Consider the following 26,642-nt stretch of genomic DNA (forward strand, 5'->3'; position numbering starts at 1 on the left):
TGGGCTAGAACAGAAATTTTAGAAACACATCCAAAAATCAATGAGAAGCAGTATTTGATCATTATGAAAATTCAAATTAGTAGGAAAAAGCTGAGTTATTCTTAAGTGCTGGCTCAGATCTCTAGTAGTGAGCCATAGCCGGGCTAGAGCCCCGCTCTGTTAGCGCACACTGAAGTGCTCAGGTATTGTTTCCAAAGCATTCCCTCATTTCAGTCAGAACTTTATGTGGAGCCCAGGTCATCATCCAGACCTTCATGCTCGATTCCCTTTTGAGACCTTTGCTGCTCTTGCTAAGAAATCGGGGCTGCAGCAAGGGGGACACTTAGGGTGGAAATTCGAGAATTAGTAATAGGGGCCAGCTAAAGCAATTAGATTCAAATAGTATTCCAAAAAGGTTATCAGTCTCTCTCTCTCTCCATTTTTTTTTTTTTTTTTTTTTTGCTCCTAAATGGTCTCTCGAGACCTAAGTCCTTTGTAGCTGCCAGTGTCAGACTATGAAAATTCCTGTCATCCTCCTCTAGAGCAGTGAGGGACTACTTACCTTAGATTCCCACTACTCAAGTCCTAAGTTTGATATAGTAATGAAAACCACCTCCCATGTGACTTCTGTCTGTGCCTCAGTTTTATGAGAGGCTGTCATAATTTTCAAGGTTCAATAGGATCCTCTCAATCTAAAGGACTAAGTCTCTTGGGGAAGTTTCCTTCAAACCCATCCATGTATCACAATCTAAGTATAAAAAGTCGTTTCCATCCTCCAAGACAACTGGGGATCAACATGGAGATTGAGCATTATTCGTGAAGATCTGCTGGTTTGGAAAGTGAGTGGATAAAATGGGGATAGTTTACCACATCAGTCTTGACTTGATCTGTTAGCTATCTTCCATTAGCATGATTGGCCGCTGTTAACAGAGACCCTAAAGTTTCTTATATGCAACCACAACTTTGTTATCTGATGATTTATAAGATATGTAACTTTAGTTACAAGTGACATAGTAGCTGATTGCAAGTTGTAAAATTACAAACCACAAGCAATAAACCACCTAATAAGTAATATAAGGGTTTAAAACATTTTGTGAAAACTGCAGAATTTGGGGACATTAGCACCTATATAAAACCCCAGACTGTCGGTTTTATTAAGTATCCAGAATAGGACAGTAATAAAGTTAGTGAGCACATTCTTTTGTTGCTTCACTGTCTCACAAAATATTTCTATATGTTATGTCATTAAGTCCCCACAAAACCATTTGGGACTTAGGAAGGTCAGACAAGAGACACATCTTACAGGTGCTGAAGAGAAAGTACTTGACCGACAAAAAATAGCCATGTGTCTAAACTGGGAGAACTAATCTTTAGGACTTCAGGATCTTATCATGTGACCTCTGGTTAATTTAATGAGTTGTACTGCTCTCAATTCAGAACCACTCAGTGATAATTTTTCACTTAAATGCTAGTATGAAGTTAGTGTTGCTCAGAAGTTTGAAGTGTATAGAAGTTACATATAATTTTATACAATTTTATATAATTGAGTTAGCTTCTGTCTGTTGTATTATCAGAAATATGAGTATTGTGTAATGTGCATGGTACATCAAGTATTAAAATAGTAATGTTATTTATTACATTTTCTCCTTTATAATAATCACCATCTGATTTCCCAGAAAAAAATAATAATGGAGATCTAAATATTCTTTATTTCAAATATAGTTAAATTTATATCAGTTAAATAGTGAATTTTCTCTTATTGATTCTGCCAAAGACACAGAAAGTAGGATAATGGAAGTTTTCATAATAAAAGAGCTATTTAAAAATCAATATGTAAATTTTGTTGTTTTTCTTAAAATTCCACAATTTATGATTATTTAAGATGTTCATTGGGAGATTCTGAAATAATGTCTGAAGAGTAATTTATTTAGTTTCAGAAGTTGACTAAGTTACTAAATCCATAGCGTGCCTCTGTATAAATTAGAAAACAATTAAGTATCATTTGCTTTTATGTAATTATAAATTACATAAGTGGGTTTATTTTTATAACAAATTGTTTCTTGTCATAAATGATAGAAATTTATTTGTAATAAAAAGCACCTGTCTATTTAACATGGGATTGTAAGCAAACACAAAGCAATATGAACTTCAGGAAAAAATGTCAAGTTATATTTTTAATTTACTTTTGCAGATCAGTATAGAAGTTAGAAAAGCAATTCCTTATTGAGAATCACAAGTTCTTTTATATGTTGATACATTATCAATCTCTCTATTAACCTTTCTCTTTTGTTAAGTTGAAAAGAATGAGTTCCCATTAGAACAAAATATTTTTCTCCCAATTGTTGGCTAATTGTCAAGGTTTACTGTCTTAATCCTTTCGGGCTATAACAGATTACTATAGATTAGGTGGCTTAAATAAGAAACGTTTATTTCCCATAATTCTGGAGGCTGTAAATCTGAGATTAGGGTGCTAGCATGGTCTGGTTCATGGGGCCTTCTTGATTTACTTTCTGTGTCCTTGGATGGCTGAAAGAACTGGTTAGCTAGCGATCTTTGGCCTTTTATGGGGCACTAATCCCATTCATGAGGTTTTCTGTGACTTGATTACCTCCTAAAGGCCCTACCTCCAAATACCATTACATTGGAATTATGGTCTCAACATATCAATTTGGGGGGATATAAATATCTAGTGCATAACATTTTCTAATTTTGTTAGAACTAGACATTTTATTACCATCAGCCAGATTTGTCTTAGTAGAATAAATATATAAACATCCCATCTCTGGACTTAACTTGAAGTTTTAATAGAAGTGCAAAAATAGGGGTACCTGGTGGCTCAGTCATTAGACATCTGCCTTCAGCTTAAGTCATGATCCTGTGGTCCTGGCATTGAGCCTTGCATGTGGCTCCCTCCTCAGAGGGAAGCCTGGTCTCCCTCTCCCACTCCCCCTGCTTGTGTTCCCTCTCTTGCTGTCTCTGTCAAATAAATAAATAAATAAATAAATAAATAAATAAATAAATAAAATGGTTTTTTTTAAAGTGCAAAAATATGTCACAAAAACAAAACTGCTGCAATGAGATTGAGACCTGAACGGAGATGAAGTCAGACACTTAAATGGACTGAGCCATCCACGTACCCCTAAATGGTTGATCTTAAATTCACTGAGTAGAACCTCCAAGTAGTTCAGAGCAGTCAAGTTCTTAGCGTGGGACCTTTTCATTTATTTTTTCAGGAAAGAATAGCCATGTTTGCGGAATTCTATCCACAGGGTACATAAAATTACTAGGACTACATGAGTTTACTGCTGTCTCTCTGAGAATAGAAAGTAAATACACTTGTCTCTTCTGTACTCCTCTCCCCTGGACACTGGAAATCTTTTGCAAGGATCATTACCTGGTTTCTAATATGGCAAAGTATAGTGCCTCTAGACCTTATGATGGGTTCTTCATGCTAAACTGAACAGTTGTTAACTATATTCCCTCCTTGAACTAAGAATTAGCTAAATATGCTATCTCTTTACTGCCCCTAATGGATGAGGTCTAGAAAAATCGTGCTATTTAAATTTGCTGTTCTCCAGTTGTAATACCAGTTCTGTTCATGATGCCATTTCTGTTGACTTTATTGGGTTAAGACTATGATAACTATAATTAACTTGTATCAAATTTTTATAAATCACATTCTCCCTTGCATATAATGATTTGTGATGGTGGGGAAAATTTTAATGTATCAGTTGCCCACCAAGAGTGTAATTAATACTCTGGAATATTCTCCAGTTGTGTTCCAAAGGGATAGTTTGTGGCAAAGCATTGAAGAGTATTGTACTCATAATATTATTAAATATTTTCCTATTGCTGATTCAAAATCATTTTTACTTTTTAGTAATGGATGAGAGTTCTGAAGAAGACCCATTAGCAGGTAGGATTTTTACAGATTCATTACCTCTTAAATAAGGGAATGAAGAGAAATGGAACTAAGATTTATTCAGTGTTTTACTGTGGACTAGATAAGACAGTATGTGCTTAACATGTGTTCTCTGTATAAAAATCATAATAGCTCTGCAAAGTTACCATGCTGTCAATTTCTTCTTTTTATTAATTATAAAATTGTGATTTAGAGAACTTGATTAAATTGGCATAAGATCCCACAGTCACTACATGCTAAACCATAATTTAACTCCAAGTTGGCCGGGCTTTCAGACCACCACCCGCCCCCCCCCCCCAAGGTAGCTTTGTATCCACAGTATCAAGAGACAGGATCCAGTCAAGATCCTGGATCCTCGATCTTCAAGAAGTCAGATTTAACTGTGTTTGCTTTTTCTGAGGGAAAAAAACCAAAAACTAAATCAAACAAACACAGGCAAAGGCCTAGAGTTTGTCTAATATGTTTGATAGTTAAAATAGTAATTAGTACCTTGTTTTCACCATCAAGGGTTTGAGGGCAAATCTGTTAGTGGCGGTCTCAAGACTGTAAATTATTTGATTGCCTTCTCTTTTCTCAGATTAAGACCAGCAAAGGAAAAAGATACTTAGGGTGCAATCCCAGAAATGCCAGGTCTAAGTTTCCAATAGTCCTCTCCCAGGAGAGCTACACAGATAGCACCTAACTTTCCCAGGTATAATATTTGATGACACATGCCAACTCTTGCTAACCAGAGAAGCTCACTGCAGAGATAAATCAGTCTATTACTCAAGGAATTATTACACATCTTGCTTGTTCTTGCCTTTGTGTCTACCAATGTGGAAAGGTTTCTCAACCATTTATGCCAAGCCTTACTATCCATAAAGACCCAGCACAAATCTGTCAGTTTCCTTGAATTCTCCTCCAGCTCCCCCACATCTCTGCACAAAGAAGCATTTGCAAACTGTGCCATCCGTTGGGCACATTTATATATTGCCTTCAAATATCGTTTTACCACTGGTCATGTCTCAGCGAAGGTTTTCATATAGTAAATTCTCAGGAAATGAACTGTTATTGATAAATTGTTTACATTTATTATTCATTCTCTAATGCAGAATTTTATTTGCCCTAAACGATCCTTCTAGTCTTTACAGGATACTTCAGTTTTAATACACAAAATAAAATATGCAAGTTCTTATTCATTCTCAATTTTAGACTTTTAGCATATTCCCATTTCCCATTTATCTTTTCACACTAAAGAGATCTAATCTTTAGATGACTTCTAACCACTGACTTTGTTTTTCTCTGTACTTTCTCTACCTCTGGCATTTAAAAAAAGTAGTGCTCAAAACTTCACATCACCTTTTGCACAAGGGAAAGATACTCATTTCCAATAAACGTACAGGTCTGTACAGAATTTTACTAGTATTATTCCATCAAAAAGCTTTCCCAAGGAATGCTCTTACTCTTGAGTACTCTTCCTAGGTAAAAATAGATAACTTACAGTCCTTCAAGTCCTTCATTCAATATTGGGATATAGGTTAGCTATTATCAACATTGAAACATTACTTTGCTCCAGGCAGTGTTCTAAGTGTTTATTATCTTAATCTTCATAACAACTCAAGGAGGGTTGTTCCACTTTTATTGGGGCATCCAAGACATGGGAGATTAATTTGCTAAAACTACAAGCTAAGTGTGATTCCCTTCACTGCCAGGCTACACTGGCCTCACTTGACTCTTAATTTTAAAATTCCTCAAAACTGTAACTTCTGCTTATCTTTAGGATCTCTGGTCCTTTTCTACATAACTACAGTAAAGTTTACTCAAGTCAGGCTGAAAGATCTGAACACTTTTTAAAATAAAATTTCAACTTTTAAGATAAAATCTAAAAAAATATAGCTATCATTTTGACTTCTTGAAAATCATTTTTAAAATGTCATATAAACCATATTGCACGGCTTTCTGGCAACTTACCAGTTTATGAATTTATTCTTTATAGAGTGCAATTATAATTGTGATTTTCCTGATATAAGTCAAATTAAGTGAAACATAAGATATATTGTGCATATTTTCAGACATCATTTTCCTGCTTGCCAACCCCAAAACACACACACACACACACACAATTTTTCATACATGACCTAAGTGATGTATCCCCCAGAGATGTGTTCCACCTCTATCTCCAAGCTCCTGAATTCTTTTCCTTTTAACATATTTCAAATATAATAATTCAGTACCATTTGCACTACTTGGTATTTGTAAGGCCAGTATATAGGGAAAAGAAAACAAACCAAAGGTTTACAGTATAATTGAAAAGTACCCTAGTGAGGAGAAAGGCTTTATCATATAGTTGAATAAATACTGGGGTAGAAATAATAGCATGGGATTTGGATCCTAGTTTTAACAATACTTGACCTGTGCCACTTCTGGCAAATAATACATCTATGAGATAAAATGATGTTTAAAAAAGAAACATACAAAAAAGATGAAAGTAAAAGGTTATAACAAAAAATCAATACAGAAAGTGGATGTTTAAAAAATATAACGTTACACCTAAGATCTGAACAGTGTCTTGCAGAATAGTTCTCAACTCCTCCATTCACCAAATAATGTCAGTGGGCAGCAAATGGTATTCTGTTAACTAATGAGAAAAAAACTACTGGTAAAAGTCCTCGCTTGCCTTTATCCTTAGTGTTACACAACCTACATAGACTCTCTACTCTTAAAACAGAAAAAAGGTTGGGAAAATGATTAATGCAAATTAGAACCACTTTAAAAACATAGTTTCTAGTCCTTTAAATGAATCCAAGCCCTATATGGTACATCCTAGAATACTTAAGGAATTTGACAAACTCACTCATAACCTTGGATAGTAAACCTTTTAGTCGAGATGATTAGGTTGAGGTGCTGAGGACGGATACAAGCTACAAAGGACAAAAACTTGTTAGTATCATTCCCTGGTAGATGCACAGTTGCAAGCATGATACCTAGTATACCTCAATGGCTTTACAAATGTCACAGACAATATTCCAAAATACACTTTTTTTGTTTGTAGAAACATAGAAAAGGAAGCAGTGATCACTAGGAGGCAGCATTGATTCACTAAGACCAGCTATGCCCATGTCACAGGTTCCTTCCTAAAAGAGGAATAAACATCACAGCAAAGCATTTGACCAAATTTCACATCATCTCTGTAAAGAAGATGGAGAAAAAGGACTAAATATCTTGTAATTAAACAAATCTGTAGCTAGTTGAATGGGAACACTATGCTGTTTAATGGATCATTATCAACCTGGGTGGAGAGAGCTCTGCCTCATCAACATTGTTTTTTTCAGTCTTCCATGAAAAGACATTTTTTTACCAAATTTGCCAATGACTTAAAAACAGAATACCAGGCACTTGGGTGGCTCAGTTGGTTAAGCATCTGCCTTCGGCTCAGGTCATGATCCTAGGGTCCTGGGATCAAGCCCCGCTTTGGGCTCCCTGCTCAGCAGAGAGCATGCTTCACCTTCTCCCTCTGCCCACGACTCTGCCTACTTGTGCTCTCTCTGTCAAATAAATAAATAAAATCTTTTAAAAAAGAAAAAACAAAGCCAGAGTAACAGCCCAAGTTAGGGAAAAAAAAAAAAAAAGCTCCAAATTAGTAAAAGAAAAAAAAAAAACAAGAAAGAAAGAAAGAAAAAATACTAAAGTGAGCAAAAGTAAGTTTATAAAATGTGATATGGAACTATGTAAGTCCAGAATGGAGTGATCCTGTTTTATATGAGTTTTCATTTTTGAACCCCGCAAGAGTATATGATTGCCATAAGACAAATGTAATCATACTGTATATCTGTTAAATAATGTAAACTTCTTACACATACCTTCCATTTAATCTTAAATCCTCAAAATTGAAATACTCCAGTCTCTTAGGAAGAGATATGGTAGCCAGAGGCACTGTGAAAAACCAAAGTGGCAAGACCCGCATCTGCAACTTTTCCACTTTGGCCTTTGAATACCTAGAATAAACTGTTTACTGTTAAATCTCATAAATCATACCAAATTTTTTAAATGGAGCTTAATCTCATTTGTTACAATACCAACAATACATATTGTTATCCATGCCTTCAAAGGTAAGGATTCTGAAGCATAACTAGGACTCATCCAAGCATATGACAGGTCTTTTAATGATTCTACTACTTTTCTTACTTAGCTGTTTATTGAGTATTCCTTTTTGCCCCATTCCAGATCTACTGAACCACATCAGTGAGAGTAGGGCCCAGGAATATTTAAAGCAGCTCAGGTAATTATGAAAATGGCCCACAACAAAAGCTCTGTGAACTCCCTTAGATCATCTAAATATTTCTTTCCATCCAGGTTTGGTTTTGTTTTTAAGATTTTATTTATTCATTTGACAGAGACAGCGAAAGAGGGAACACAAGCAGGGGGAGTAGGAGAGGGAGACGTGGGCTTCCTGCTGAGCAGAGAGCCTGAGTCGAGGTTCAATGCCAGGACCCCAGGATCATGACTGAGCCAAAGGCAGACAGACGCCTAATGACTGAGCCACCCAAGCGCCCCTCAGGTTTCTAATAGATATTTGACAGCAGGAATTTGACAATATGCTTTCCACTGATAAGTAGTTTATAAAAATACAAAGACCTGGTCAAACTAGAGCCCTTGTAAGGCTCTTAACCCTGCTGAGCCTCAATTTCCCATTATGTAAAATGGTCACTGTTGTAAGCATTGAGCATCATGCCTGTTGCAAGATACGTGCTCAGTAAATGCTACCTACTAAATATTGAAGGTGAAGGCTCGTAATATACTATATTGACAGTGAAGGATCACTTTATAATTCTGTCTACCACCCAAGTAGGTTCACCTGCCCTTGTGAAGGCACGGTTTACCTTCTCATTGACATGGTGAATCCTTTGTTACATTGTCTGAGAAACATGTTGACACAGATAGCTTATATTTATATTGAATACTACTTAAAAGTTTTTATCATATCTCGGGATAGGTTAAAAATTCTGAATGTTTTATAAAGGCAAAGCAGGATGTTTAAGTAAAGGAAATATTAATAAAGTTTATCTTTATCTCGTATTCTTCTGGCATCAAGATTTGTAATATTTATGCCAAAACTGTCAACATATAAGCCCATTTGACTTAGCAAAGTGCTTTAGCCTAAAAGCAATGCTTTAAACATTACTTTAGGTAGTATGTTTTCAGTTAAAAAGAAACAAATTAAGTCCTTTCTGCAGTTAATTGCCCTTTACAAAAAAGTTTAGTGAGAATATCTTTCTAGGAAAGATTTCTTTCTTTGATTCATTATTAAGCTGGGCTTAGATAGTGCCTGATCACAGAGCACAGAGGTAATTATAGGTTAAAATTGATTTGAGGCTCTTTATAAATAAGAAAAGTCATTACAGAATAAAACCCTCATTAAAGAACATAAAAAACTTGACACTGCATATTAATCAAGTCTCCACTCAGAGCGTGGTTCTTTTACAATGCTCATGCAAAACGAAATCCAATTTGAATTGGTTACAAGCACAGAAAGCCTTCCTGTGCATCCAGGAATAAATAACTGCATAGACCATTTGGTGTGTTTTCATTCATTTTCCCTACCATTACCAACATCCAGTTCATATCTGGGGAGTGATTTTTTTTTGACACCAGTCAGGTAACTGCATCATTGTAAGATTTCAGAAGGCCTTCTTCTGGGGGGGGGGGGGGGGGCTATGGTTTGTCTATTGGTTGTGTGATTTGTTATGCCAAGTATGTTGGCAAAATATCTGATTTGGACTTCATCAGCACTGTCCTAATACATTTCACTTAGCAAATGAATGATCTGTATTGCTTATTTGATTTTTGAAAATAGTTTACCCATTTAAAATACCACTATTTACTTATATAGAACATTTGGTTTATAGCCCTTCATTAAATTGCCTATCTGCTTTACTCACTGCATTATTTTCATTTTATTATTGATTATAAAAGCCAAAGAATTATGACAGCCAGTACTAACTAAACTTTGTCTAACCCTGAGGCAGACCTCAACAGAACATCAAACAAGTTATGCTGGGTGACGGTGCCTGGTGGCCAGTGAAGAAAACCATCTCAGCAGTTCTCTTCTTACAAGTCTTATTTCTATAAAGATATTTTCCTTTGTGAACCAAGAAACTACCATATCTAATTAGTAGAGTTTTAAGTATTAAAAAAGTATGAACAAAATCTACCTCTAAACTCTGAAAGGATCTATTCCAGAAGCCCTTTTCAGATTTTATACAAATTAGCCCGTATCTTTTCTTACGGAGGTTGTAGTATTTTTAAGCCAAGGGTCAGCAAACTATGGCCTACAGGCCAAATCCTGCCTGCCACCTATTATTGTAAATGAAGTTTATTTGGAACACAGCCATAACTATTCATTTATGTATTATCTATGGCTGTTTGCATACTACAAGAGAGTTGAGTAGCTATGACAGAGACCATATGGCCCTCAAAGCTTAAAATATTTGCTATCTGCATTTTTACAAAAAAGCTTGCCAACCCCTATTACCAAACATTTTCACTTTAAAAAAAGAAAAACTCTTTAAATTTTGCTTGAATTATAAGAATATAAGTTATTCTAGTTTCTATTCACCACAAAGTTACATACTTTGGCCCTCAGTGGTTGATGAGAATTTCTTTGGAATACTCTGGATCTCAACACTATTTGTACCATTGTTTCTATGGCTTCTTTAAAAAGTGAACATAGTTCTACAAGGGGTTTTAGAAAAAAGCCTACTTGTAGATGAGGGACATTATCGACTTAATTGACTCACTGAAATAATCAACCAGTTCTGCTGACTGTTGCTCTGAGATACCATGTTTACTTCTCTTGAAAACAGGTTTATGGAACCAAGGAGTCAGGGGAAGTTGTTGACAATAAGAGCAAGCACTGCCTCAATATAAATGTCAAGTTTATTTACTCACATTTATAAACAACAACAAAAAACTCCTTTAATGCTAGAAATTCCCCAATTTTTAAGATTAAAAGCCAAGATGGCTTTCAAGACTATGGAATCCATTTTTTTCAGATAATATGCAAATTTGTTAGCTTTTTTCCTTTTATGAACCAAACACATTTTTACGTACACTTCTAAGGTGCTGGAGAGCAACCAACCACCAGAGCAGTGTGATAAATGGGGATGATTCAGGTTACAAGACTTACCTTTCTGTGACTTTCTTAAAAATAGGGAAACACATGTATCCTGCACTACTGATGGTATTTTTATGCTTGATTTATATAGGATACAAATTTCTCTTGTTAACTAGTTTTCTGTATTAAAATATGAAATATCTGTTCTCAAAGTGAACATTAGATTTTAGTACTATTTAAGAGAAAAATTAAACCAAGCTACTATACATGATTTAGGAAAAAAAATGTTTTTCAAGGAAATGTAGAAATATTTTAATTTACATATCACATTACAGTTACTCAATATGGTGTCAAAAGTCCACAATTACACATTCATAAAAATTCCATACATCATCCTCAGAATAATCAGCTTCTATACAAAGATTTACAGTTGTCCAATGTATGTAATTCTTCCTCAGTGTGCTACAGAGTTTAGAGGTTCTGCTCGAATATTCCCCAAGTCAAGTGCAGAATCTGTCTCTTCATCAATTTCTCCAATGACTGCACTGTAGTTATTTAAGGAAAGAAAAAAATCAGTTAAAACAATCTCATTTCTAAATAAAACTGAAAGGACACGGTAAAAACTACTTAAGGTAAAAGGCAAATATAGTGTCCACGAAGTAGTGAATTGTACATTTAAGTCACAAGTTACTTCAAGAAATAATCCAAAGGCAACATTATTACAGAAGCCACTATTAAAGGACAAAATGCATACAGTGTGATTGGATCATGAGTCTTTAAAGGAAAAAGACACATATCAGATAGGTATGGTATAAACCCCCACAAATTCCAATCCTATGACTTCAACTCAACAATTCAATCCAGGGACTGTGCTGCAGATGATCACAAAATCACTACTAAATTAGCAAATAAAAGTGTCTATTTGTCTACTGGAGTAACTTCAATGAACTAAATCCACATACACTCACAAACAAACACAACATCCATTAGTTTCCTTTTCAGGATTTTGCAGTTATTCAATTTAAATCCAAGACCAAAAAGTACAGTTCTTCACATATAAAGATAACAGTAGCAATGGGTACTCAGATATCATAGCAAATGATTTTTTGATGTGATTGGCTAATGTTAAAGCCAGCAAATCTTTCCTGGATTTAATTCTACCATAACATCTATAACATTAATTTCATTAATACCATTAATACCAAGCCATGGCTCTCCAGCTGGATACCTAAACTGTTATAGCCTCACCACGGAACATGTATAAAACATTATTCCATAATAAACTGGTTGTTTAAATTAGTTTGGCATTAATAAGAGTAAATTCTATAGGCGAATACTTGTAACACAGAATTTTCCCAAGTGTGCTTTAAGCTATAGAAAGCCTCCAGCTCTCTAAAAAATGAGAAGTACCCAACTCTGTGAAAATATATTATGTTTTCTCAACATAAAACAAATCAAAGATCTCAATTCCACCTTAAAAAATTTAGTATCATTTAAAATCTGTAGGGAAGACAGAAGAGAACTGGTACATGTTTTTTAAAAAGGGCTCTCCAAAGGAAAAGGGGGAGGCAGCTCTGCACTGTTTACTTATATCCATAGTGCAAATACTCCCGCTGTGGTCAGTTTCAAGCTACCACCACCAAGATATCAATCAACTAGCTTGCAAAATTCCTGAAAATGTAAAAATCTGCTTCCCTGAACCACTCCAGCATACCACTGAATCTATAACAAGGTTTAAACTTTTTTAATTCAAGTCCAAAAAAGTTTGCTTTTTAATTTTTTTAAATCAAAGTAGGAGAAAGTTTCTTAAAATCAATTATTAGGGAAAACCCCAATATAAGTAATCACTATTATTCTGGTCAGGGGGACTGGTCCCCACTAAATGCTTTGCCTTTCTCTCGTTTTTTTGTTTTCTTTTTTTTTTACAGCTCACTTTATAACTTCATACCTAAAATTCACCTCTTTAGAATATCTTATATACCCCCAAACTTTTTATTAAAGATCAAATAATTTATCTATCTAAAGGTGACTTTCTTAAGATAATTTAAATGGATATTCTTTCACTTTCTATATCCTATTTGTCTTCCAAAGCAATGTTAGATGTGCGACAGATCTCCCAGCTACATTTTAATTCTATACCTAGAAAATGATTCAACAATATTCTAGCCTCTCTAACTATACTAGCCACATGGGACTATTAAAAGTAATTAAATTAAATTCCTTAATCACACCATTTCTCAAGCACTCAATAGCCACAGATGGCTAGTACCCTACCAGTAGACAATGCAGATACATACTTCCATCATGACCACAAGTTCTATTGGACAGTATTACTCTAAACTTCCAGACTTTTCTTAAATTACTACCACAAAAATAGGTCTTCTCAAACTGCCATATCGGTATGTCACAAGTTCACTGATTTTTACAGCATGAACACGGGGCATCTTCAGTGTTCCAATTATACTAAAAACTTAGTAAATAATGGGTAAGTACTTATTGTAAATTCAATGCTCTTAAAACATGAATTATTTAAAATTGTTCACACAAAATTGTTCTGAAGGCATCTTCAAACCCTAGCTTTAGACTCTAGAAATGTATTTTATATTGCTCTAAAATTAGGGGTATTTGGGGGCGCCTAGGTGGCTCAGTGAGTTAAGCCTCTGCTTTTGGCTCCGGTCATGATCTCAGGGTTCTGGGATCGAGCACTGCATCAGGCTCTGCTCACTGGTGAGCCCGTTTTTCCCATTCTCTCTGCCTACTTGTGATCTCTGTCAAATAAATAAAAATAAAATCTTTTAAAAAAATAAAAAATAAAATTAGGGGTATATAAAATTAGGGGTATATAAAAATAAAATTAGGGGTCCAATTTTTAAAAAGCCTCTCTAGTGAAGTATTCGGTGTAAGGGAGGGCCCTTTCTGGACCTGATCTAGGCCCTTTAACTATCAGAAACATGGACCAATCTTAGATAAAAATCTCTTTCCCAGATAGCAAGCAGTCTACATCTGTAGTGTATTTAACCTGCCTTTAAAAATGGACATATTTTACTTACACATTGTCACCTCTTACGATGTATAACCCCAGCACCACTTGTTCTACTCCCTGTGAAGAGCTGAACACTCGTTCATGGCTTTCATCCAAAATCAAATTAATGGTCTGGTCAAACCCTTTCAGTGTTCCCTGTAAAGAAAACATTCAAGAGAAAAAAAGACAAATATTGTGGTTTACCTGAATATGTAAATTCAATGACACAAAAATTTTAGTTGCCAGGTATACCAACAGAGTACTTATTTTTTATTTTTAATTAATTATCTTAGAGTACTTCTTACTTCTTTATAACCAACAGTATCCAGGGAAACAAAACTTACCTCTTGGTTTTCTGAGATGGGGGAAAAAAATCACCGTAGTCTGACTAGTGTGTAAGAGTTGTTCAGTTATGAAGGACACCTATGTACCAGTGTAAGGAGGTAGCGTAAAAGCCCACGCAGTCCAGGAGATAACACTGGACAAAGACTAAAACAAATGAAACTTAAGAGGTACTATATAAACATATAAAAAGGGAAAGAACATATATAGCCACAGGAACGTAAAGAGTCACTTCACGCTACACCCTAGTTCTAGGCCCTGTGCTAACCACACTGCACACATTATCTCAAATAATTTTTATTCTTTGAGGTACATACTACTTACTCCCACTTCATAGAAGAAAATTGAGGCACAGAGAGGTTAAGTAATCTCTCAAGGTTTCATGAGTAGAAAGTAGTAGAGCTTGGAGTTGAACCACAAAAGGCTAGCTTCAGGCCCAGACCACTGAACTACTATTATACTGTTAGGAATAAAAAGTATAATTTACCATTCTTCAGAGATTCAAATCAGTCCCATAAACATAAACCAACTTCAACTGGTAGTAACAGCTAACACTTAATGAGTACTTACTATCTGCCAGTGTTCTATGGGCCTTGCATTTATTTACTTAATCTTCCCAAAATCCAGTAAGGTAGATACAAATAGCATGGCAATTATTAGAACCAGAACTTGAAGGAAATATTCGGAGAAAATTTTATGGAAGAATCTTGGTTTTGAATAAAAGAAGATATGGGTCTAGCACAACATAGTAGCTCAGATGCTATTTAAGTTTCTGAAGAAATATCAACGTATTAGTTTTGGTTAATTCTCTGAAGCTCATTATTAAACTGTTTCATGTTTTGAAAATCAAAATATGTAAAATCAGAGTACAATAATGACAAAATGATAACCTAAAATTTGGAAGAGAAACAAAATACAGGGTATTCACTAATTAGAGTTGTTAACATACCCAGACATAGCCTCTTGACATGATTTTATACGTAACTATTCTATCAACTGAGCCATGTGTCAATAAAATACTGAAATATGAACTTCAGTACTCAAAATGCTCTTTTAAAATCATTTTCTTTCCTATGTAAAGTTAAATTCTCAAAGTTTTTTTATCAATCCTGTTAAAAATAGGAAAATTTTTAGTTTGAGATTTTCACAAAATACAAAACGATCTGCAAATATATGTTAATAGTAATAGAGGTCTTTAAGTGTTAAGATGGGATAAAAATATTTCAAACTGTCCTTATTTGACAAAATACACTAAGGTGCCTAAAAAGAAAAGACTGTTCTCTTGATTAAGAAGGAAGCAAGGCGACACCTTTAGCTTTGGAGTCAAGTGGAATTTAAAACCCAGTTTGGTTCTGCCACTTATTATCTAAGTGACTCTGGGAAAGTGATTCACTTTTTTCTGAGCCTGGTTCCTAACCTCGAATTCAAGGATAATTCTTCAGAGAGTTACTGAAGATTAAATGATATAATACATGTAAAGTTCCTGGTACATGATACACATTTAAATAAATGGCTAAGTCTAACACTCTGATAATAGCCATTATGGACCCACTGAGAAAAATGACAAAAATTAAATAGAGCAAAAGAAACAAAAACAACTGCAGATGGAAAAACAAGAGATTAAAATATATGAATTACACACAGAAAATAAAGTTTAACAGCTTTAAAATTGTTTTTGAAAGCAAGCAATGTATGAGTTATAAGTGAAGAAATAAGTAAGTAGCCAAAAATCATGAAATAAATTCCTCAGGTCAGGAACAGATCAAGGAGAGAATCCAAGAATTTTCTAGAATTAAAAGGGGGGCGGTCTGTGATACAAGGACAAATGAGATGAAATAAAAGAGTCAATCATCACAATTTGTCCTACAGAAAACAGAGGTCCTAAGCCTATAGATACTGAATATATATTAACACCATACAAGCCCTAAATGTTCATTATTCTACATATGTAGTATCTATCATGAAGTTTCTAAGATGCATACACAAAATTTCAAAAAAACTATAATTCACGTAGTGAATGCCAGAGCACTGAATGGGGAAGGAAATAAAAAACTGAAGAGGAAGATAAATATAAAATACAAGCAAATGTCTGAAGACTAGACTAGAAGCTCTCTGAGGACAGAATCTATTATCCATCCTGGCTCCTAGAAGCTTTCTATGTAAATTACACCAACATCTATCAGTGAAGAAAATATGGATCAGCAGCTATTTATCAAAAAGAGAGCTGAACCATAACAAAACTGCAATGCAGGTGTACTGTGAGGCCTAGGCATTAGAGATCAGAAGTTTTACATAAAAATTTACAACCAATAAGCTTACAAGGAGAGAATGAATATGCTTATTACTTACCACAATCATTCTTCCATCAGAAGTTATAACTGCAACAGTTCCTGATAACTGAATTAAGGAAAGCATTCTCAGGGAATGAAAATGAAAACCTGGGATCTCCTGAGGAAATGGTTTTGAATTACTAGGAAAAAGGTGACAGAATTAAGACATAACTACTTAACACAGCACTACATTAACAACATATCTTTAAGTTTTTAACTTCCTCAAAATTTGTAGTATCTACACAATTAAAACAGGGAAAAACAGAAAAAGAAAATCCCTTTATGTGATCTGTTGTTTTCCAGTCTCAAAACAGCGGAGATGTCTGGTACGTTCACTGGAGAAATACTTCCCATAGGGCTTGGAGCAAGACATTTACCACTTTCCCAAACCTGATCCTTTATCTCTAAAAGGAAAACTGATTCATCAATACTGAATGCTTTCAAGCGTGCTGAGACACTTTCTTCCAGGACCTGGCCTCTGGAATTCAAAAAAGAAGCTATAGTCCATGTCAAAGGTGCCAATATGCTTGCACAATTAAGCATCTAATATTTCACTTTTGTTCCAAATTCATACATGAGAGCAATGTAGTGTTTCTGTCCTGAGATTTTAAAATGGTTAATACTTCTATAGGGTACATTAAGACTCCACACGGGGTTTTACAAGCGGTTTGCTCTTCATGAGTATCAACTACAACAGCAAGCATTAATTTCATTCTATCAACAAAGAAGTTGAGACTTCACGTGGTAAAGGGGCAGAAGTCCAACTTGTGCACCATCTTTAAAGTTTTTGGTATCTTCCAACAATAAGCCAAGCCTATGAATAAAACAAATTCTTGGATTGCAAGACCCTCCTCGCCGCTAGGACGACTGCTGATCTTATTCCCAAACGTGAACGTATAGGCCCTAGGGTAGTACAGAGAAATAGAGAGCTGATTTCTATAGGGAAAGGGAAAAGTTCGTAATAATCACATTGTTCTGTTTTGTTTTGTTTTGTTTTAGGTTAAAATTAAATGGCGCCTTGGGCCCCCAGGAGCGGCGGGCTCCAGCCCCGGGAGCGGGACTGGCGGGTCCCATACTCTTAAGCCCCTCATCCGCACCCAGCCCAGGCCCCGCAGTGGCCGGGCATCCCAACCGCCCGCCGACCCCGGCTCCCGGTCTCTCCAGCACCAGCCCTCTCCAGTGCGGACGCGGGCTTCGCCATGGCCTCGGCTGTAGCCCGCGGCAGCCGGCCGGAGGATACGGTTGATGTAGTTCTCCAAGGCGGACGTCATGATGCTCTGCCCGGCAGCTCCGAACAACGCAGGAACACTAGCGCCAACTGCAGCTAGAAAGGCCCGCCAGGAACCGGCAGCGGCTCCCGCCCACTGGCGGCAGCACATATCGCGAGAGTTACAGCGTCGCAGCGAGCCAGTGAGAGATGGAGAGAAACGGGCCAACCACACTTGAGAGGCCCAGCGCTGGCGAGTGAATGCGCGTGCGTAGTGTGTTTCCGCTGTTTTTCCGGTCTGCGATCTCAGCCGCCCCGAGTGACAAAAGCGAGCAGGAGGCGGAAGGGAGGAGGAAGGTGCTGGAAGGTGGGGGAGCGAGTTTTCTAGTGGAGTGAAAGTGTGGTAGAAGTTACTGGCGGAAAAGGTTGAGAGAAGACAGGGAAGGCGGGAGAAAACGAAATAAGGTGCTTTCATCTCAAGTAGAGGACTGTTCTCATAGGAAATGTGGGTGTAGGGAAGTGGGGTATGATCCTGGGTTTTCTGCGGTACGGGCCGAAAATTCTACAAACTCAGTGGGCCAGCCCAAAGTTATGCTCATTGCAACGATATGGTATACATCTCTGGAGAGCACGACAGTAAAAAGCACGTTCGCATATTCTGCATTTGCCTCAAAACAAACATACAAACAAACAAACAAAACCCCAAAACAACAACAACAAAAAAAAAAAAAACCGCCTCCCTTTTACCACGCCACAAAGTCTCTCTGTCCTCAGGAGGAAATTAGTAAATAAAAGGTCTGCTGCAGCGCCTGGGAAAGGACTGATGGAGGAAGAGGCGTCCCGATAAGTCCCAGACTGGGTTTTAGACTTGGCTCTGCTAATGAATTATGTGAGTGCCTTTGGCGCAAGTCACAGCAACTTACCTGGGCCTCTGTTTCCTTTTGTCCTGTCACAGGTATTATTTTGGATATTACCATATATTACTAGAAAACATCACTCTCATTTTACTGTAACTTAACAATTGAAGTCAGGAAAGGATCTATATATAAAATAGCAACGAGAGCTATTCTTTTTACAAAAACTCTTTATGGTTTTAGTTAGGCTTGTGATTTCTTAACTGAAGAATTGTGGGTTTGAAATAACTTGCAGTGTGAGTAGTTTTCTTCTGAAAAGTAAAGCTTCTGTTTTCATTACAGCCTACCCACAAAATTACCTACAGATCACTCCTAAATGGTTATTAATATTTTACATACTGAAAGTTACTCTGACCTGTTTGAAACCACATATAGTTAGGAATTAGGGATTATTTTTAGGTGGGAAAACGAAAGTATCTTTCATAAATGAAAAAAGATACTGTGTGATTTGCAAATGTTACACATTGAAATAAAAGAAAAAGTACTAATTAGTGATAAATGAGGTATCATTCGAAGTTTTTTAAAAAAAGTAATGTGCTATGTTTTTAAAATGAATAATAATAGTCCATGTCGTTTTTCACTGCTGGAGTGCTTATGTCTCAAAATGTTTATTAACATTATATAGGAACTTACAGAATTAATTTTAGTATAGGTACATCACAAGTTTATGACCTTGTGTAGTTGCCATTAAATTAATATACGAGATAAATAGCAGATGTCTAGTGTTTATGGAGCATCACAAAAATCTTGTTGGTTTGAAATTTTTTTTCCACAAGCCTAACAGTGCTATATTTTCTGTAGTCCCTAAGGATCACAGAGGCTGAGAGAAAGCCTATGGATAAAGAAAAGTCTAGTTAGTAAGACCAAAAAAAATGAGTTACATCCAGATGACCTTGGGAATACATGGGCATAGAGAGTTCAACACCTCATAAAGGTAAATTAAGTTCGAACAGAGGAAAAAGATAGATATATATAGATATATATATATATATATATAAACTAAAGCATACAGTGAGACCTTTAGTTTTAGTCAAAACCTCTCAAAGTGCTACTCATTTAAATGATACCCTACTGCTGTTTAAAAGAGTCAACCAAAGAATGCTGGAGTAGAGACTCATTTTTATCCCATTAGTTCTGAATCTAAACTTTAAGGAGAAAAGTAAATTTTGCTTTCATATTTAGTTCATTTAAGACTAGTCGAATAGTGTATATATCTGTAGCCCAGTCTTGAGCCTCGCCCTATTAATAATCCAATTGCCTGTATCTAGAACAACAGTCAAGATTTATCAAGAAAAGGACAGAAAAGAGATAGAAAGGAGAATCTGTAGATGTGACATTCCTGGGAGTTACTTTCTGTTGGTAGAAACCAACGTATATAAAATGGATCTCAGAAGTATCTTAATGATTGTCCTGAAAAGTAAGACATAACTCATCTCCCTTTGTATTCTGTTTTCTTTCATTAACCTGAAATATCAGACTCCTACTAGGATCTGGAGAAACTGAATTTGCACTTTACTGTGAATGGCCCATGGAAAATACTACTTTTAACTTAATATGGTATGAACTTTTATTTACTTTTATTTTTTATTGATTTACATTCCTGTGAGTTCCAGAAATTTCAAGTTAGCAATATTGAATAGATTTTTCTAGGGTTTTCCAAAGCACAAAAGGACATAAATCACAATCTCTCCTTACAAGGAAATTCCTGAGTAAGTACAAAACTTTAATTATAAACATGAAATAATTAGTACATGGAAAAACAATAACTATTCCAAATTATAAAGAAAGATAATAGATGTGGAAATATTAATTCATTTAACACTGTAAATTACAAAGTGTTTCTCATATTTCTTTTTTTGTCTTTTAAGGTATTAAGATAGTCATTTTAAACTCCATTTGTTAAGGGATGGAAAAAAAAGAATCAAATACAACCAACTTGTTAATTGAGAGAAGCAGTGTAGAATCATGATTAAGAACACTGACTCAAGAACTAGCCTAGAGGTTTGGATTTTTCTAGATTTGGATACTGTGCAACCTTGAGTGGATTACTTAATCTTCTTGCCTCAGGTGTGGGGGGATTGTGGAGTCCACTGCATACTATACATTCAGCTGTTGTTTCTTGATAGCACAAGACAAAGTGCTGGGAAAAATTAAATATGAGCCAACCTGCCTTCCATGTTATTGACATTACTCCCCTATTTAATAATCACATGAGCTGATTTATATTATACAAAACAGTGCTGTAGCACGACAGACTGTTACTCTTCCACTGAGAATCTGGGCTTTAAATATGGTTAATCTTCCCCTGTTTACTTCTCTCCTCCTGTGGCTCATCCTGTCTTTTAGCACCAGGTGGTTTTTTGGGGCAGGCAGGACTTAAGGCTTTGACTGTGCCCTAAGAGGATACTTGCCCTAAGAGTGGGGTGGCTTTAATTAAAAAGCAAGTAAAGAGGAGGACTAATCCAGATGGAGCACTTGGAACTGAGCCTTTCTATATATATATATCAATTGCCATCTATGTATTATCACTATCACAAAGCAAGTTAAGAAACATTATTTTAAGCTGCACATTTACTTGAATTTTGTTATTTTTGCTAGCATCTACAGCTCAGTATGTTTAGTGTCTTGGGTTGCAGTACAGGTAAAATTACATTGTCCTTTTCATTGTGATTTTGGGCATGACAAATTTGGAAAATAATATTGAAGAATGAAATTACTTTGACTTAACTTGCTAGAATCTTTCACCCGAACCCATTCTTGCCTTTGTGTGTAGATTTTTTTAAAGATCAGAAGGAACTGATATCCAAGAATATATTCAAAGGCTGTCTGCATTTTTGTGATATCAGTACCACTGGGAAGACTAAGAAAAGCAAGTAGGATATTGTGTTAGGCAGAGTGATCCCCACCCCAACCCAAAGTATGTCCACATCCTAATTTCTGGAACCTGTGATAACGTTACCTTGTATGACAAAAGAGTCTTCAGATGTGATTAAGGTTGAAGACCTTGAGATGGGGTGGATGTCCTGGACTATTCAGATGGTCCCACTCTATGCATCTGAGTCCTTAAAAGTGAAAGAATGAGAAAGAGGAGTGGCTCTGAGAGATGTATGTGATAAGGACTAGTTCCACTGTTCATGGTTTTGAAGTTGGGAGAAAGGGGCCCATGATCCAAGGAATGTGGTCATCTTTAGCTAGGAACAGCTCTTAGTTAACAGCCAGTAGGAAAACAGGGACCTTCATCCCACAAAGGCTAGAAACTGAAATCTGCTTCTAGACCAAGTGGAAAGGAAATACATTCTCCTTCAGAGCCTCCAGAAAGGAACACATTCTGCCAACACCTTGATTTTAATCCAGTCTGCTCCATACCAGACTTCTGACCCTATAGAGCTGTGAGATAATAGTTTTGTTGTTTCAGCCATTAAGTTTATGGTAATTGTTATATCAGCAATAGAAACTAATGGAGGTAGTCAATGTCTTAATTTATTATCTTCCCAGATTTTGACTGAGGAAGTCGTTTGGAAAATCAACTGTACTGTACCTTAGAGATCTTGAGCATATTTGATTTTGGAGCACTTATAACCAACTATGAACTATTGTTAGCATCCAAGCATTCTCTAGGAAATTCAATTAGGATTTTACAACTATCAAACCTGATGGCATTTTTCTTCTTTTTTTTTTAAATTAACATATAATGTATATTTGTTTCAGGGGTACAGGTCTGTTATTCATCAGTGCCCACCATAGCACATACAGTTCACAGTGCTCGCCATAGCACATACCCTCCCCAATGTCCATCACCAGCCACCCCATGCCTCCCACCCCTCTCCACTTCAACAACCCTCAGTTTGTTTCCTGAGATTAAGAGTCTCCCTATATCGTTTAGTCTTGTTTCATTTTCCCTCCCTTCCCCTATGACCCTCTGTCTTATTTATCAAATTCCACATATCAGTGAGATCATATGGAATTTTCTTTCTCTGATTGACTTATTTCACTTAGCATAATACCCTCTAGTTCCACCCACATCATTGCAATGGTAAGATTTCATTTTTTGATTGCTGCATAATATTCCATTGTATATATGTATGTATGTATGTATATATATATATGTATGTATGTGTGTGTATATATATGTGCATATATATATATGTATATATATATATGTATATATATATGTATATATATATATATCCCATCTTCTTTATCCATTCTTCTGTTGATGGACATCTAGGCTCTTTCCTTAATTTGGCTATTGTGGATATTGCTGCTATAGACATTGGGGTGCTGGTGCCCCTTTGGATCAGTACATTTGTATCTTCAGGGTGAATACCTAGTAGTTCAATTGCTGGGTCATAGGGTAGCTCTATTTTCGACTTTTTGAGGAACCTCCATACTGTTTTCCAGACTGGCTGCACCAGCTTGCATTCCCACCAACAGTGTAGGAGGATTCCTCTTTCTCTGCATCCTCACCAACATCTGTTGTTTCCTGACTTGTTAATTTTAGCCATTCTGACTGGTATGAGGTGGTCTCTCACTGAGGTTTTGACTTGTATTTCCCCAAGGCCAAGTGATGTTGAGTACTTTTTCATGTGTCTGTTGGCCATTGGGATGTCTTCTTTGCAGAAATGTCTATTCATATCTTCCGCCCATTTCTTGATTGGATTATTTGTTTTTTGGGTGTTGAGTTTTATAGATTTTGGATACTAGCCCTTTATCTGTTACATCATTTGCAAATGATTCTGTTGGTTATTTCTCCCATTCTGTTGGTTATCTTTTGGTTTCATTGACTATTTCCTTTGCTGTGCAAAAGCTTTTGATCTTTATGAAGTCCCAGTAGTTCATTTTAGCCCTTGCCTTTGGCAATGTTTCTAGGAAGTTGCTGTGACTGAGGTAAAAGAGGTTACTGCCTGTGTTCTCAAGGATTTTAATGGATTCCTCTCTTACGTTGAGGTCTTTCATCCATTTTGATTCTATTTTGGGGTGTGGTGTAAGGAAATGGTCCAGTTTCATTCTTCTTCATGGTGCTGTCCAGTTTTCCTAACACAATTTGTTAAAGAGACTTTTTTCCATGGACATTCTTTCTTGCTTTGTCAAAGATTAGTTAACCATAGAGTTGAGGGTCCATTCCTGAGCTCTCTATTCTGTTCCATTGATCTATGTGTCTGTTTTTGTGACAGTACCATACTGTCTTGATTACAGGTTTGTAATAGAACTTGAAGTCTGGAATTGTGATGCCACCAGCATTGGTTGTCTTTGTCTCCTTCTGCCTCATTCCTCTGGCTATTCAGGGTCTTTTCTGGTTCCATATAAATTTTAGGAGTATTTGTTCCATTCCTTTGAAAAAAGTTGCTGGTATTTTGATAGGGATTGCATTAAATGTGTAGATTGCTCTAGGTAGCATAGGCATTTTCACAATATTTGTTCTTCCAATCCATGAGCATGGAATGTTTTCCATTTCTTTGTGTCTTGCTCATTTTCTTTTATGAGTATTCTATAAAAGTATAGAATACTTCTATGAGTATTCTGTAGTTTTCTGAGTACAGATTCTTTGCCTCTTTGGTTAGATTTATTCCTAAGAATCTTATGGTTTTGGGTGCAGTTGTAAATGGGATCAGCTCCTTAATTTCTCTTTCTTATGCCTTTTTGGTGTATAGAAATGCAACTGATTTCTGTGCATTAGTTTTATATCCTGACACTTTATTGAATTCTTGTATGAGTTCTAACAGTTTTGGGGTGGACTCTTTTGGGTTCTTCACATAAAATATCATATCATCTGGAAAGAGTGAGAGTTTGACTTCTTTCTTTTTGTTGTCTGATTGCCGAGGCTAGGACTTCTAGTACTATGTTGAATAGCAGTGGTGATATTGGACATCCCTGCCATGTTCCTGACTAGGGGAAAAGCTCTCAGTTTTTCCCCATTGAGAATGATAGTCACTGTGGATTTTTTATAGATGGCTTTGATGATATTGAGGTATGTACCCTCTATCTCTACACTGTGAAGAGTTTTGATCAAGAAAGGATGCTTTGTCAAATGCTTTTCTTGCATCTATTGAGAGTATCAAATGTTTCTTGTTCTTTCTTTTATTAACGTATTATATCACATTGATTGATTAGTGATGTTGAACCAGCCTTGCAGCCCAGGAATCAACCCCACTTGGTTGTGGTGAATAATCCTTTTAATGTACTGTTAGATCCTATTGGCTAGTATTTTGGTGACAATTTTTGCATCCATGTTCATCAGGGCTATTGGTCTGTAATTCTCCTTTTTGATGGGGTCTTTGTCTGGTTTTGGGATCAAGGTAATGCTGGTCTCATAAAATGAGTTTGGAAGAGTACTATTTTTTGGAACAGTTTCGGGAAAGTAGGTATTAATTACTTAAATGTTTGGTAGAATTCCCCTGGGAAGTCATCTGGCCTTGGGCTCTTGTTTCTGGGGAGATTTTTTATTACTGCTTCAGTTTCCTTACTGGTTATGGGTCTGTTCAGGTTTTCTATTTCTTCCTGGTTCAGTTTTAATAGTTTATATGTCTCTAGAAATGCATCCATTTCTTCCAGATTGTCTAATTTGCTGGCATATTGTCCTTATAATATGTTCTTATAATTGTATTTCTTTGGTGTTGGATTGATCTCTCTTCTTTCATTCATGATTTTATTAATTTGGGTCCTTTCTCTTTTCTTTTTGGTAAGTCTGGACAGGGGTTTATCAATCTTACTAATTCTTTCAAAGAACCAGCCCCTGGTTTCATTGATCTCTTTACTGTTCTTTTGATTTCATTGATTTCTGCTCTGATTTTTATTATTCTCTTCTCCTGCTGGGTTTAGCTGTTCTTTATCCAACTCCTGTAGATGTCAGGTCAGGTTGTGTATTTGAGACCTTTCTTGTTTCTTGAAAAAGGTTTGTATTGCTATATACTTTCCTCTTAGGAATACCTTTGCTGTGTCCCAAGGATTTTGAACAGTTATGTTTTCATTTTCATTTGTTTCCATGAATTTTTAAAAACTTCAGTTTTCTGGTTGACCCATGCATTCTGTAATAGGATGCTCTTTAGGAGTGCCTGGGCGGCTCAGTGGGTTAAAGCCTCTGCCCTTGGCTCAGGTCATGATCCCAGGGTCCTGGGATTGAGCCCCACATTGGGCTCTCTGCTCCTCAGGGAGCCTGCCTCCCCACCCTCTCTGCCTGCCTCTCTGCCTACTTGTGATCTTTGTCAAGTAAATAAAATAAAATCTTGGGGGGGGGGCGATGCTCTTTAGCCTCCATTTTTTGAGTTCTCACCAACTTTCCTCTTGTGACTGAGTTTTAGTTTCAAAGCATGGTGGTCCAAAAATATGCAGGGAATGATCCCAATCTTTTGGTACTGGTTGAGACCCGATTTGTGACCCAGGATGTGAGCTATTCTGGAGAATGTTTCATGTGCACTAGAGAATGTGTATTCTGTTGCTTTGGGATGGAATGTTCTGGATATATCTGTGAAGTCCATCTGGTCCAGATTTTATGCAAATAAAAGCCTTTATTTCCATGTTGATATTTTGCTTAGATGATCTGTCCCTTTCAATGAGAGGGGTGTTAAAGTCCCTACTATTATTGTATTATTGTCAATGTGTTTCTTTGATTTTGTTATTAATTGCTTTATATAATTGGCTGCTCCCATATTAGGGTATAGATATTTAAAATTGCTAGATCTTCTTGTTGAATAGACCCTTTAGGTATGATACAGTGTCCTTCCTCATCTCTTATTTTAGTCTTTGGTTTAAAGTCTAATTTGTCTGATATAAAGATTGCCTTCCCAGGTTTCTTTGTATGGCCATAAGCATGGTAAATGGTTTTCCACCCCCCCT

General features: G+C 36.2%; 1 protein-coding gene across 1 annotated transcript; it reads right to left on the bottom strand.

Moving 5' to 3' along the window:
• Positions 1–10,798: 10,798 nt before the first annotated feature.
• Positions 10,799–18,058, bottom strand: LSM8 (LSM8 homolog, U6 small nuclear RNA associated). The gene is made up of 4 exons (XM_059396518.1): positions 17,929–18,058; positions 16,708–16,748; positions 14,045–14,172; positions 10,799–11,539 (listed from the first exon to the last, which is right to left on the bottom strand). Exons 1-4 carry the CDS (start codon positions 17,957–17,959, stop codon positions 11,449–11,451), a joined length of 291 nt encoding a protein of 96 aa, XP_059252501.1. The 5' UTR covers positions 17,960–18,058; the 3' UTR covers positions 10,799–11,448.
• Between the last annotated feature and the right edge of the window lie 8,584 nt (positions 18,059–26,642).

This window comes from Mustela nigripes, chromosome 4 (genome assembly GCF_022355385.1).
Source record: "Mustela nigripes isolate SB6536 chromosome 4, MUSNIG.SB6536, whole genome shotgun sequence".
NCBI lineage: Eukaryota > Metazoa > Chordata > Mammalia > Carnivora > Mustelidae > Mustela > Mustela nigripes.

Excerpts from the sequence above, each read along its gene's own strand:
- LSM8 (XM_059396518.1), bottom strand. The coding sequence starts at position 17,959 with ATGACGTCCGCCTTGGAGAACTACATCAACC. Across the intron at positions 16,749-17,928 it reads CTTGGAGAACTACATCAACC|GAACTGTTGCAGTTATAACT; the intron begins GTATCCTCCGGC and ends TTCAGTTATCAG. Across the intron at positions 14,173-16,707 it reads CTGATGGAAGAATGATTGTG|GGAACACTGAAAGGGTTTGA; the intron begins GTAAGTAATAAG and ends TTTTCTTTACAG.